At 39.7% G+C, this 15,513-nt stretch overlaps 1 protein-coding gene across 1 annotated transcript; it reads left to right on the top strand.

The window, feature by feature from the left end:
- Positions 1-2,238: 2,238 nt before the first annotated feature.
- Positions 2,239-6,006, top strand: LOC108366556 (uncharacterized). The gene has a single exon (XM_017620986.1). It carries the CDS (start codon positions 3,454-3,456, stop codon positions 5,329-5,331), a length of 1,878 nt encoding a protein of 625 aa, XP_017476475.1. The 5' UTR covers positions 2,239-3,453; the 3' UTR covers positions 5,332-6,006.
- Positions 6,007-15,513: the final 9,507 nt, after the last annotated feature.

The following is a 15,513-nucleotide window of genomic DNA, read 5'->3' as shown; positions in this document are numbered from 1 at the left end:
TATGAATTCCAATATTTGCTATTTACTTGCTTGTATATATGTATATATGTATGTATTTCAAATTGTCATTCCTGTGTACATATTTACGTTTACCGCTTTTACTGCTTACTTATTCACATGTATAATTTGTTTTTGTTAATTTCCCGTACTGCGGCATTTGCATTTTTGTCGCGCACTTCTGTAAACGCATTTGAATTTGCTAGTTGCTATGTATATATGTAATTCGCTTAGTTATGTATATATGTACGCACTCCTTTGGGCTTTGATTTTGTGCCTTTACCGCAATGTGTCAATCGCCTTTTCACTGGTGCGCTTGCTCGTCATAGTTTGGCAAGTCANCTCTTGGAGTGTTCGAGAGAAAGATTTTGAGGAAGATTTTCGGGCCTTTACGCGTAATGCAGCGAATAAAAATACAGCGGCTCCGCTGGCTTGGCCATGCCGTTCGAATGGACACCGACGCTCCAGCTCTGAAAGTATTCGACTCGCAACCCGCTGGTGGTAGCAAAGGAAGAGGGAGGCCCCCACTGCGATGGAAAGATCAGGTGGAGAAGGACTTGGCTTCACTTGGCGTTTCCAATTGGCGTCAGTTGGCACAGAAGAGAAACGACTGGCGTGCTTTACTGAACTCGACCAAAATCGCTTAGGCGGTTACAGCGCCAAAAAAGAAAAGAAGAGATCGGACAATGATTTGACGTATACAGACAAAAATTTTGACGTCTTGTGCATAACAACAGAACTAAAATAAAACAAGAGACGCTGATGTGTATGTAACTTTGTCTCTTCTTTATTATTTTTTAGTTTTTAGCTTAAATAGCTCGCGCGAAATACAACGTTTACGTCCGAAATTTTGCTCAAAATGAATTGTTATAACTATTGTCAAGATTCCTACGCCACGGAGACAATTATCAGCGTTTTTGACAACTAATACGTATTTCTTCCTTGTCTTGACAGCAATGTCTAACGGCGCGTTTACATTAGACAATGGTGTCAGGACAATAAAGAAATACGTATTAGTTGCCATAAACGCTGATAATTGTCTGCACGACGCAGGCGTCTTGACAATAGTTATGACAATTCTTTTTGAGCAAAATGTCGGATGTTAACGTTGTATTATAAAACGCACCTCGCGTGAGACTATGTTCAAACAGGCCAACTAGCTGAGGCAATTAAGCTTTAAATTGCGGTATTGAGTTTAGTGTTCACACACACGTCAACTGCCCAATTAGCGATACGAAATCAGCTGTTGGATTAACTACTGTTGGGAACTCCTACCAAATTCAATTTCTAATTTATTGTAATTCCAATTTCATGTATGCTCACATCCACATACTTATGTTTATGAATTCCAATATTTGCTATTTACTTGCTTGTATATATGTATATATGTATGTATTTCAAATTGTCATTCCTGTGTACATATTTACGTTTACCGCTTTTACTGCTTACTTATTCACATGTATAATTTGTTTTTGTTAATTTCCCGTACTGCGGCATTTGCATTTTTGTCGCGCACTTCTGTAAACGCATTTGAATTTGCTAGTTGCTATGTATATATGTAATTCGCTTAGTTATGTATATATGTACGCACTCCTTTGGGCTTTGATTTTGTGCCTTTACCGCAATGTGTCAATCGCCTTTTCACTGGTGCGCTTGCTCGTCATAGTTTGGCAAGTCATTCGCTCAAACTCAAATCTCAATTCAGTCGTCGACAAAGGAGAAAAGGTGAAGGACACACTGCGGTAAACAATATTTTTAATTTATACAACATTCATATATGTATAAGTAACTTTGTATTTTTTCCTAGAAATAACTTGCGTTAAATTCGCCAGCGAGCCGACGACAAACCTTTATTTCGCAGTGAAATATTAATTTCACTATGAAATCGCCGTTTTAAATACGACATTCTAACATTTTTGGAGATTTTCGCAATCATCGCATGCGTAACAAGCATCGTATGCATTTTTCGTTTTGCATTCGTATGAACATACGTACATACAATTGCAATAGCCGCTCCAGTTGCAAATATTTGTATGTGTGACTGTAAGGCCGTTTCTTACATTTTGCCATCCCAGACGGAAATTTTCACCATTAAATCAATTACGTCCCGGGTGAAAATTTAACGTTTACGACTTTGAAAGTATTTTTANTTGGCCATGCCGTTCGAATGGACACCGACGCTCCAGCTCTGAAAGTATTCGACTCGCNACGTATTAGTTGCCATAAACGCTGATAATTGTCTGCACGACGCAGGCGTCTTGACAATAGTTATGACAATTCTTTTTGAGCAAAATGTCGGATGTTAACGTTGTATTATAAAACGCACCTCGCGTGAGACTATGTTCAAACAGGCCAACTAGCTGAGGCAATTAAGCTTTAAATTGCGGTATTGAGTTTAGTGTTCACACACACGTCAACTGCCCAATTAGCGATACGAAATCAGCTGTTGGATTAACTACTGTTGGGAACTCCTACCAAATTCAATTTCTAATTTATTGTAATTCCAATTTCATGTATGCTCACATCCACATACTTATGTTTATGAATTCCAATATTTGCTATTTACTTGCTTGTATATATGTATATATGTATGTATTTCAAATTGTCATTCCTGTGTACATATTTACGTTTACCGCTTTTACTGCTTACTTATTCACATGTATAATTTGTTTTTGTTAATTTCCCGTACTGCGGCATTTGCATTTTTGTCGCGCACTTCTGTAAACGCATTTGAATTTGCTAGTTGCTATGTATATATGTAATTCGCTTAGTTATGTATATATGTACGCACTCCTTTGGGCTTTGATTTTGTGCCTTTACCGCAATGTGTCAATCGCCTTTTCACTGGTGCGCTTGCTCGTCATAGTTTGGCAAGTCATTCGCTCAAACTCAAATCTCAATTCAGTCGTCGACAAAGGAGAAAAGGTGAAGGACACACTGCGGTAAACAATATTTTTAATTTATACAACATTCATATATGTATAAGTAACTTTGTATTTTTTCCTAGAAATAACTTGCGTTAAATTCGCCAGCGAGCCGACGACAAACCTTTATTTCGCAGTGAAATATTAATTTCACTATGAAATCGCCGTTTTAAATACGACATTCTAACATTTTTGGAGATTTTCGCAATCATCGCATGCGTAACAAGCATCGTATGCATTTTTCGTTTTGCATTCGTATGAACATACGTACATACAATTGCAATAGCCGCTCCAGTTGCAAATATTTGTATGTGTGACTGTAAGGCCGTTTCTTACATTTTGCCATCCCAGACGGAAATTTTCACCATTAAATCAATTACGTCCCGGGTGAAAATTTAACGTTTACGACTTTGAAAGTATTTTTAGTTTGCCGTTCCGAATAAAATTGCCATACCACTGCGGTACTATTTAATTGTATTTTTTCACGTTGATTGTTTAAGTTTCCCGCCGACATCCACCAGTAGTCATCGATATGTTTCCACGTTCACCACTTTCGAAAAGCAAGACATCTGTGCCGATCTCCGAGGCGTCCAAGACTACATCGGGTACCAATGCTGTTGCCAATATTGATTTGCCGGTCGCTCCCATTGCCGAAGGAGTTACCACCCGTGCTTCATCAGCTGCCGTCGCACGCCAGGAAGCGATGTTTCAGGAAATGCAGGCGCGTACAGCCATGCTTGAAAGCAGCCTGAAAGTCGCCCAACACAAACTAAACGAGCACGAATCTGCCAGTCACGCCCAAAACAAAGAGGTGCCAAGCATAGCCAGTGTACCCAGCGACAGACCAGCCGACGGAGCAGCCTGTCCGTCAACAAGGCTACCAACGTCGCACCCACCGTTTTTGGAGTTGCAACCGCCGATAGCCACCAGCGCCGTTATTAATGTAAGTACTGTACCGTTGCGGTCATTAAACGCTACACGTTATTCGCCGTATACCACTATTCGTTACTCGCCACTTCTGTATACATCTGCCGCAGCTGTTTCAACTGTTGGAACAGCAACGAACAACATGTACACCAGCTCAGTCTTGCCTCCTCATGACCCAGCCTTTTACAATTTCTCGTCAGCGGCACCAATTCCTGCCAACATGGGTTCCATACAGCCACAGATGTCATGCCAGTCGAGAAAATTGCAAGATTTACCGGAGTTTTGTGGGAAGCCGGAAGAATGGCCGATATTTTTTACCGCCTTCACCGAGTCAACTGCAGTTTATGGCTACAGTTATTTTGAAAATAACCTACGATTACAGAAATGCTTGAAAGGTGAGGTGCGAGAAACGATTAAATCGCTACTCATCCACCCAAATAACGTGAACATTATCATCGAGCAGCTTAAGTTCCGATTTGGTCGCCCGGAGCAATTAATTCGCAGCCAACTAGCCCAGGTGCGAGAAATCGCACCGATATCTGAAGGTTCAATGACAAAGTTGATACCATTTGCCACGAAGGTTAACAACGTTTGTGCATTTCTACATTCCGCTTACGGAGGAGACCAGCATATCGCGAACCCAACGCTGTTCGATGAACTCATAGCGAAACTACCCATGAGTAAGCGTATTGAATGGGCAGTTTTCGCTGCATCCTTGCATCCGTATGCGACAGTCACACATTTCAGTGAGTGGCTTACTAAATTAGCTAATGTTATTTGCACGGTGTACGATGGGGATGCAACGCGAGACTCCAAACGCCGAGTTGTGTTGCACGCCGCCGAATCACAACGCAAACCAAGGTGCCCAACATGCCAAGGCCAACATAAGTTAGCCGAGTGTAAGCAGTTCAGCGAACTTTTAGTGTCAAAGAGGTGGGCGGAAGTAAAACGATGTCATCTTTGTTTTGCGTGTCTCAATGTTGGACATGGAACGCGCAATTTCCAACAGCGCAAACCGAATGCCACAGACGGGTGTAAAAGGATGCACCATAAATTGCTGCACGAAGCAGAAAATAGTTGCGTAAATTCGCCAATTCAGTCAACGCTTCCTCAAGAACGCGTCAGGCGCCTTCCCACATCGGAGCAGCGCAAAGGTTCTAACATACTAACACAACCAGCGATACATAGCCAACAGCAAAATTATACAGGAGCAGCTGTTCTTAGTTGCAGCAATGGCACTGCTGTTAATAAGATCCTATTTCGTATTCTGCCCGTCGTGCTTTACGCGAACCAGAAATGCGTCGAAACGTATGCGCCCTTTGAGCTTGGGCTACACGGTCGAAATCAGCGCCTGAATTTACAATGGTTCGGAGGACGAGCAGGTCAGGAGCCAGCCGTCGCAGTGGATTTGCTCATAAGTGGTGCCGGCATGCAAAAGAAGCACAAGTTACGAAACGTATATGGTGTATCAAACTTACAATAGCCTTCTCAAAGCCTGAACGTTACTGACATAAGCTGCCGCGACACATACCTAGAAAAACTGTCAGTACAACCATATGCGCATGTAAAGCCAAAACTTTTAATTGGGATCGACCACAGCCACCTTGGTCTGTCATCGGCCACTGTGAAGGTGAATAAGAATGGCCCGTTCGCTGCTAATACTGAGCTAGGGTGGGTGGTATTTGGCCCAACAACCAACACACATGAGTCGGTACCATCCTGCTTATTCACCAGTTCCCACACTGACCTGTCATTACATAACGCGGTGGCTGATTACTTTGATACAGAGAACTTTGGAATCAGGGCTGCCCCTCCAATCGAGAGCGATTCTGATATTCGTGCTCGAGAAATCCTGAGGTCTACGACATGTCTACCAGAAGAGGCCGCTTTGTTCTGCGCCAGGACATTGTACTTGCCACACTTCGCCGTCACAAACCCTAACAAGCCAGGCAAACTACGTATGGTGTTCGGCGCTGCCGCTGAGGTGGACGGTGTGTCCCTCAACTCACAGCTGCTTATGGGTCCACAAGAGTATCGGCCCTTGCCTGCCATACTATTCCATTTTCGTGAAAGTGCAATCGGCGTGTGTGGGGACATCAAGGAGATGTTCCACCAGGTATTGATTCAGCGTGACGACAGGTGAGGTGTGCTCAGCGCTTCCTTTGACGTGATGGTGACTCGTCAAGACAACTCGATGTTTATGAAATTCGAGTGATGACTTTTGGGGCCGCGTGTTCGCCTTGCGCCGCCCATTACGTTAAAATGGTCAACGCATTGGAGCATCGCAATGAAGTAAGTGGTGCAGACCGAGCTGTAAAGTCCATATTGGATTACCACTATATTGATGACTATGTCGACAGCTTTGGCACGGAAGAAGAAGCACTTGACGTATCTCAACAGGTGCGAACAATTCACATGAAGGCTGATTTTGAACTTCGCAATTTTACGTCCAACTCATCGAATGTGGTAGTCGCGTTTGGTGGTAACGAAGCTACACATCAAATATCAAAGAGAGAAGGAGTACTCGTTGAAAGAGTTCTTGGCCTGTGTTGGCGGTCATCATCTGACAGCTTCGGATTCAAATTAAAATTTAACAACGTGGATTCCAATATTGTGAGTGGAACACGGCGTCCAAACTACTAAGCGAGAACTACTAAGCGTCTTCATGTCGATTTTCGACCCGTTGGGATTTCTCAGCAACTTCGTAGTAAGCGCGAAGCTACTCATGCGTGAGGTTTGGAAAAATGACATCCGCTGGGACGAGCCATTGCCAGACGACATAAATGCCGCGTGGGAAAGATGGCGTAAACAGTTGCCAGTAGTCGCCGAGTATGCTATCCCTCGTTATTATTTTAGGAATGGCTTGCCCAAAACACTGCAACTCCATGTTTTCGTCGATGCTAGTGAGGATGCCTTCGCTGCGGTAGCCAACTGGAGGTCATCTAATGCCCTCGGTGAGGTAGAAGTCGCATTTATTTGTGCGAAAACCAAATGCGCGCCGATGAAATCGTTAACGACTAGAACTTGAAGCAGCTGTGTTCGGCACACGGCTGATGAGCTATGTTCGAGAGGAGCATTCCGTTGGCATCGAAGACAGCATCATCTGAAGCGATTCAAGAACGGTGATCCAGTGGCTCCGCAGCGAACATCGTCGTTACAAGCCATTCGTGCAACATAGGGTGGCTGAAATATTGGCCACAACCACCAGTGCTAATTGGAGGTGGCCACCTACCGAACACAACGTCGCCGATGAGGCCACACGAGCAAACGAACGTGTTGACTTCAGCTCAACAGCCCGATGGTCCTGCGGTCCACCCTTTTTGCTGCACGACGAACGCGTTTGGCCGACAGTGTGCTTAACAACAAATTATCAACAAGAAGCCGACAAAGGACTTCGTCCTAAATATGCCCTAGTAATCGTAAGTCTTACGTTTATAAATTTTGATCGATTATCTTCATTTAGTTAACTGGTAAGAACGGCAGCATGGGTCCTGCGATTTATCGATACTTGCCGCCATCGTGCTCAGCCGGATCGAGGCTACGGTCTGACAGCCAAAGAAGTTGAAACCGCTAAACTTTATATGTGCCGCCTTGTGCAGCGTGATGTATTCGCCGATGAGTTTCAGCATTATCGAAAGTGGCCAAGACATAGCCCGCACCAGTTCACTAATTCAACTTTCGCCGTATATTGATAAAGATGGGGTGCTCCACGTACGAGGATGCATAAATGCCGCCACTTGGCTACCAATAAGCACGAGGCGTCCAATCATACTGCCACCAAGCCATGCCTTCACAAAACTAGTCGTATCTCATTACCACAACAACATGCGTCATCAAAATTTGGAGGCTACGATTTGCGTAATTCGCCGAAGTTATTGGGTGCCGCGCTTGAGGAATTTGCTGCGAAGTGTGATCGCCAGCTGCGCTGTGTGCCGGCTACACAAAGTCAGCGCCGTGTCATCACTAATGGGTCCGCTTCCGGCCGACAGACTAACGCCGTATGTGAGGCCGTTCAGCTATACGGGCCTTGACTACTTCGGTCCGGTAACAGTCACTGTGCGACGAAGCACCGAAAAGAGATGGGTGGCATTATTCACATGCCTAACCGTGAGAGCTGTGCATTTGAAGTTGGCCCACGATCTTAGTACTGACTCATGCATAGTCGCCATACGAAACTTCATAAATCGACGTGGCGTCCCTAAACGCATGAGGTCCGATAATGGGAAAAATTTCGTTGGAGTCGATATGGAGGCAAAACGATTTAGTGAGGTTTTTGACTGCATTCGAGTGCAGAATGAGCTGTCGCAGAAGGGCGTTGAATGGGTATTTAACTCGCCCTTCAACCCGGCCGAAGGAGGTGCTTGGGAGCGTTGGGTCCTAAGGCATATATCGTGGATCAGATGGCGAAGTCAGACGAGTTGACGTGCGCACTAACAATGGCCTGAAACGACGAGCCGTATCAAAATTAGCTGCTCTGGACGTTCACTGTGGTTAATCGGGCTGATTCACGGGGGTGGGAATGTTGGGAACTCCTGCCTTTACCAAATTCAATTTCTATATTATTGTAACTCCAATTTCATGTATGCTTACATCCACATACTTATGTTTATGAATTCCAATATTTGCTATTAACTTGCTTGTATATATGTGCATGTTCATGTATTTCAAGTTGTCATTACTGTGTACGTATGTACGTTTACTGCTTTAATTGCTTACTTATTCACATGTATAATTTGTTTCTGTTAATTTCCCGTACTGCGGCATTTTCCTTTTTGTCGCGCACTTCTGTAAACGCATTTGAATTTGCTAGTTGCTATGTATACATGAACGAAGGACACAAGATCACGCCTTCCCGAAAGAAAGAAAAAAGTTATTTTCTAGCTATTGAAATCTCGACGCCATCTTTGTTGTAAGAAGTAAACAACGAAGAGAACAAAAAAAAACCGCGTAATTGTTGACCGCATGAATAATAATTTTTATTATGCAAATTCTTCTATAAATCATGTCGTTGTGTTAAATTATTTTTTACCTTATGTGTGCACACGTTGTCACCAGTGTTGCCAGAACTTTTTGGGCCGACCGGCTAGATTGGCAAAAAAAAGCGGCTAAAAACGGCTAAAATGTTTTAGTGAAGTTTCACATAGACTCTGGCAAAAAACGGCTAAAATGTTTTAGTGAAAATTCACATGCTTTATTTAAATAAATCGCAAGAAACGAAAGACTAGTTAACACCATTAATTTATATCGAGTGTATATTCCTCATCATCAAATGAATCACTATTGTATATATCACCTGAATTCATTAATTTTAAGTACAGTAAAATTATGGCAGCATTTTTCTTCACGTTTTAAACCGTATCTTATATATAAAATAGCGTTTAACTTTTTAACGCACATTGGATTTCTTTGCTTGGTTTTTATTATATTCATTGAACTAAATATTCGCTCTACTTCTGCCTTACTTATAGGCAAAACAAGAAAACTAAAAACTAGGTTGGAAAGGTCAGCAAAGGGTTTTCTCCTAGGGCATTTCGAAATTGATAAACTTCGGCCCAAAATTTTACAGCTGAGTCTAAGTTACTCCAGGTATGTAACGTTAACCGTTGCCATTGCATCTCTATGGATGTTATTTCGTCGGCATTATATTTGTGGTTTTGTTGCTGTAGTTGAACAAATACTTTTGTTTTAATTACTCTTAGTGCATTTCCAACCGAAAAAAGTCAATTTTTTTTAGTGTGGCAATATTTGTACGGAGGCGTTGGTGTAATTCCTTTATTAAAGTGATAATAAAATAGCGACCATTTTCTTGAATTATTTTCTCGGCTTCGTGGTCAAAAGCGTTTGTGCTTACTTTTGTTTTTAAATACTCTTCAAAACTGTGATAAAACTGAGGAAATGGAGCAAGGTATGGTTCCAATGGGGAGCATATAGGATCAAATGTGTCCGCGCTAATAACCACTAGGGAGCATAGATGCGAAAGTAAAACATTGAGTTCATTAAAAATCTTCATTGGGTCTGCATTATTGCTTTCGAACAACTTGTTTACTTTTTGCACCTGAAAATTAGGCAAATAGTAAAATCGGCTAAAAACGGCTAACTTTTTTTTACAAACCGGCTAACAAATCGGCTGCCGGCTAGATCGTATTTTCTCCGGCTAGTTGCTATCAAAACCGGCTAAATCTAGCCGGAAAACGGCTAAAATGGCAACGCTGGTTGTCACAAGCGAAAATTAAGAAAATTGCAGTAAAAAGCCACCACCAAATTGTAAACAACGAACAAATGTAAATAAACGGCTAATGTCAAAGTCGCCCAACTTTTTTCCTAAATGCGATTATAACGGGCTACTAAGAAGAAGGCGTGATATTGTATTTTTGGTTCATGCTATGTATATATGTAATTCGCCTAGTTATGTATATATGTACGCACTCCTTTGGGCTTTGTTTTTGTGCCTTTACGGCAATGTGTCAATCGCCTTTTCACTGGTGCGCTTGCTCGTCGTAGTTTGGCAAGTCGTTCGCTCAAACTCAAATCTCAATTCAGTCGTCGACAAAGGAGAAAAGGTGAAGGACACACTGCGGTAAACAATATTTTTAATTTGTACAACATTCATATATGGGTGTTTCCATACAGCCGTACGCGACATTCGTACGTTTATAGAGTAACGTAAATCTATCAAAAATAGAAGTTACTGTAAAAAAGGATTACGGTTATGTTGCAACCAAAGGGTACTATGTTTGAGAAAAAAATAAGCAGCCTCGAAACTTTGGTGTGGAAAATATCCGTTCAAAACCAGGTGATAACGTACGCGACAAAAAAAGAAGTGGTTTTAAGGCACATATACATATATGCGAAAGTTTGCGAATCATGAGAGTTTTTCTTTTCTTTAAAAATTCCTAAACTAAGCTAAATAATGTACCTTTACAATCCTTCCATTTTTTGATAGAAATTACCCTGCAGGGAAAGCTACTAGTTGTGAACTAGAATTCTACCGGTTTGCGTTTCAGCCGAACTAGTTCACGTTCTATCCTTTTTCAATGTTAGCGACTGGTATTTTTAACATTGCGATGTCCTACGAGATGTCAATTGTCAGGCTATGCATCAGCATCTACTAGTATAAATACTAGTAGCATCATACCAGTTGATGCGATAGTCAGCCAATTCATGCCCCGTGAAAAGCATAAGTGTGCCTTTTTGCTCGCGACGCTCAAGCAGTCACAATGGCCGACAGAGAAGAGCACTCGCGTGGTAAGCTTGAGGTCCCAGGTTCAAATCCTGGCGCAGGTAAAATTTTTTTATTTTCTATTTTTTATTTTATTTTTATTTTTTATAAATTTATTTTTTTGTTTATGCTGTCTATTGTAATTTTTTAATTTAATAAAAAAAATATTTTTGTTTAATTTCTTTGTTTTTATATTTCTTCCTAAATGTTTTTTTGCAACGCAATTAGATTTTCAAATTTGTTATTTATTTATAAATTGAATAAATTATTTTTACTTACTTTTATTTAACTTTAAAAATCTTAACCACCTCCAAGCGGCCTCGAACCTGCGATTTCAGAACCAGAACCAGTAGTCTTCACGTGACGCCACAGCCGACATTTGTAAGAAAAGCAATTAATTGCGTTTTATTTTTGGCTTTGGCAATTCAAAGGCAGATGTCGCTGATCGCCTAAGTTCTTCGAAATTGTCGAACTGGTAGGCACATACTAGTTAATGAACTAGTATTTTTTCTAACTGGTTTGGCTTTTCACTGCAGGGTATCTCTGGTTAGTTTTTATTTAAAAAAAATATAATAACGTACGCGACATAACGTACGCGACATATTTTTCCTCCATACAATATTTTTACTAGTAACACATACTAAATTAAATTTTTTCAGTTCTTCTCTCCACCGTTTCGCGTTTTCAAAACCTTTTTCCGCCATATGAATACGAAATTTCAAGTTATAAAGCCGTTTGAATTCATTTGCTTGCATTTTCGGTTTACATATTCATGGAAACACGCATATATGCGAAAGTCTGCGAATCATGGGAGTTTTTCTTTTCTTTAAATATTCCTAAACTAAGCTAAATAATGTACCTTTACAATCCTTTCATATTTTAAGAGAAATTATCTCTGGCTAGTTTTATATTAAAATACAATAACGTACGCGACATAACGTACGCGACAATTTTTCTCGTAAGTAATAAAATGTATTTATTGAGAACTCTTCCCGCCACCGTTTCATTGTTTTACAACTATTCTAAATAATTTAAATGGAAAATTTGCAATTAACATTGGTTTTGATGTATTTGATTGAAATTTTCGTACTTACAATAACGTATGCGACAAACTTTAAAGGGTAATAAAATTTGTTTTACTTCGGTTGGAAAGAAAATTTTACTGTATATCTTTAACTGGAAGAATTCTCGCTTAAGAATTGTAATCTGCATTACCTGCGACTGCCAATATACAAATGACATAGACAAACAATGTTTTTGCATAACGTACGCGGCATTAGAATACTATCAGAAGCAAATCAAAAAATTACCGTTAACCGAGCTCTAACTTCTCCTTTTTCTCATTACAACGCTTTTATCAACTTGCAATGTTGTGTGTCCAGAAACATTCAATGTTGTGGATCCAGAAACTTTCAATGTTGTGTGTCCGACACCATAAAACCTTTGCTTTGAAAAGTTCCTATAAAAAAGCATAGTGCATAGGGCGACATCTGTAGTGAATAGGGCGAGGTACATGACATCTAGATGTCGCCCTATGTACTACGTTTGCTACAGCGGAAATAGACGACACGCCATTTCTTTAAATAAAATTAATTGGTGCTCGTTTGTATGTACATACATATGTAAATGCATGTATGTGCACCTTTCTATTAATATCGTTGAATTATTTTAATATCTATTACAAAATTTTATTCAGACAGGACATGCGCTCCACGTTTTTCATTTTCAATTTCATAGATTGTTTATAATGACTTTTGCTAAAATTTCAAAATCAAAAGTTATCAAAACAAATTCTATGGGACTGAGAAATATTATTTTCTACTTTTTAGTCCATTTATAAAAGCGTTGTATATTAAAAAGTTTTTTTTATATTATTTTTATAGTTAGTTGTTATTGCAAATTTGATTTTAAGATGTAATTGTAATGTTTCAAATCTCTTAATATAGTTAATAGGAAAGAGAAAATAGTTCATTTCATTAGAGAAAACTAAGTCGAAGAGACACTCAGTTTTACTCTTCAATTTTTGAGATTTAAAATTGCAATAAGCTGAAATGCTTCTATAATATAAAGATTCGAGTATTTTACTCTTATTAAAAACCCTTTTCAGTTGTTTTTATTTTTTCAGTCCTGGTTGACATTTTCATGGAAACACCCATATGTATAAGTAACTTTGTATTTTTTCCTAGAAACAAACCAAGTTTACAAACCTATAACTTGCGTTAAATTCGCCAGCGAGTCGACGACACCTACAGTGATGGAAATGTTGTTACAATCGTACCTTTATTTAGTTTGAAAATACATTCGGTACAAATACACAGTTTTAGGTACATATGGAAGTTAGCCAAATAGCTTCTCAGGAAATCAGTTCTTATTTTTACTGACTTTTCAATGCATTTTCTGGTGCGGGAAACTGGTCTAATAGTTTCCCTTCTTTGTGAAGAGCCATACAAATGATACAGAAGGGTGGTTAAGTAACGCAACTGTAGTTGATTTCGCCAGATAGATGCAAAATATTTCTTTTTAAAACGGCAGGTCAAACAACTAGGAGGTAAGTGCCTTTTCTACAACATAGTTTCGTCTCGCGCTGCTCCAAGAGATTCTTTTCATAGCCAAAAATTTGTTTAATGTGAGTACAGAAGTTGATATGGCATCGATGGGAATTGGTACCTCCTATTTTTCTTTATATATAAATACATATTTACTTTTTAGGTACATCTATCTACTTTTAGGTAAGGGTTCCGTAAATTAGGTACAATTTTATAATTCAATTTTCCATCCATGATGGAATATCAGCTGTAAAAGAGGCCCAGAAACAAACAGCTGAATGCTCTTTGTTTAATAAACATGCCTCCAAGTCAAAATTAAACATACCTAGCAGGGTTGCATAGAGAATCTGACACAAATTGATTGCCAATTAATTATTAATTGGCAATTAATAATTTGAATTTTCGTATGATAAATTGTGTGTAACCCTGGTCAAAGCAACATCGCAAAAAAATATAGAAAAAAGGTTTTTTCTTAACAGCGGTCGTCCCTCGGCAGGCAATGGGAAACCTCCGAGTGTATTTCTGCCATGAAAAACAGCTTCTCATAAAAATACCATCGCCGTTCGGAGTCGGCGTAAAACTGTGGGTCCCTCCGCTTTGTGTGACAACATCAAGGCGCACGCCACAAATCGGAGGAGATGCTCGGCCAAACACTAGCATATGTGTAAGCGCCAATCTATTATTATTATTATTAAACTTATTTATTTATTTATTTATTTATTTATTACAGTCATTTGACCTATATACATTCACGTATATACATTTAGATTATGAATTGCAACATATAAAAGTAAAGTTAAATTTAATGCTTAAAATAAGTTAACCTGTTACACTTTTCCTTCTAAGCTATATAATAGTATGTATATTTAACTAAGATAGCATATTCTCGATGCTGTTGGAATGGATGGGATTCCAAGCAGTACCGTAAATATATCACGTACGATATGCGGTCTAAGAGTGTAATTTCCAGAGCCGCCACTCTGCAGTCAACCATTTACATATTTGTTCGACAACCGATACCATTCGGAACGGGTAAAAAACAAAACACAAGTAAATGGACCACCGTTGCTGTCGCGCGGCCTCGTGAAAATTTCCCCGTTTGAGAGACGTGTGTGTTGCCCAAATGGAGGCAAATGGTTAAAAAAAAAAATATATATATTCCCAAAAAATAAGTGAAATTTTATTAAAAACAGTGAAATTAAGTAACGAAAATCATTTCGTGTCGCCGGTAAAATCGGTAAAAGCTTGCGCGGAAGCTAAGCACAAAGCAAAAGTAAGAAGGAGCACGTTGTCGATTTGGCATTAACCGCGTGTGATATTTTGAATACAAGGTTTTTAAATATTAAAAAAAGGGATACATACCACATAACAGGACTACAAAAGCCGTTGAAGAACGCCGCATAGTGTACGTCGGACGTATTGAGGAGGAAACCACCAAGGAAATGCTAAGGAGAAAGTTTTTTGGCCCTATTATGTATGGCAACTGGTGTCTAGTTGCTGGTCTAGTAGCCGTGGCTACCAGTATCGTACTTTGTGTTATCTATAACGACTAATCTCAGTATACAGAAAAACGCAGACAACATCCAAATTTACTTTTTTGGACATGTACATTTCGAAGTAATTGGCAGCTTTGCTCAAATGTGTTTAACAATTTATGTAAACAAATAACAAAATCGTCATAAATGGAAAACACAAAATTGCGCTACTAGATCAGTAGCCGACAGTCAGTAGTCCGTTGCCATACTTAATGCAAATTTTAGTATATGGTTGGCTATCGGCTATCAGTCGCCATACAAAATAGGGCCATTTGCTTTATGGCATCATCAAACAAATTTCTATTCATTATAAAGACACAGGCATGAAATATGGAGTTTGTGCTAAATAAACTAAAAATGATTAT

This window comes from Rhagoletis zephyria, unplaced genomic scaffold (assembly GCF_001687245.7).
Source record: "Rhagoletis zephyria isolate East Lansing unplaced genomic scaffold, Rhagoletis_zephyria_1.1 Rzeph_scaffold_02314, whole genome shotgun sequence".
Lineage (NCBI taxonomy): Eukaryota > Metazoa > Arthropoda > Insecta > Diptera > Tephritidae > Rhagoletis > Rhagoletis zephyria.
The sequence above is the reverse complement of the archived record's forward strand: the minus strand, read 5'-3'. Positions and strand labels throughout refer to the sequence as shown.

Excerpts from the sequence above, each read along its gene's own strand:
- LOC108366556 (XM_017620986.1), top strand. The coding sequence starts at position 3,454 with ATGTTTCCACGTTCACCACTTTCGAAAAGCAAGACATCTGTGCCGATC.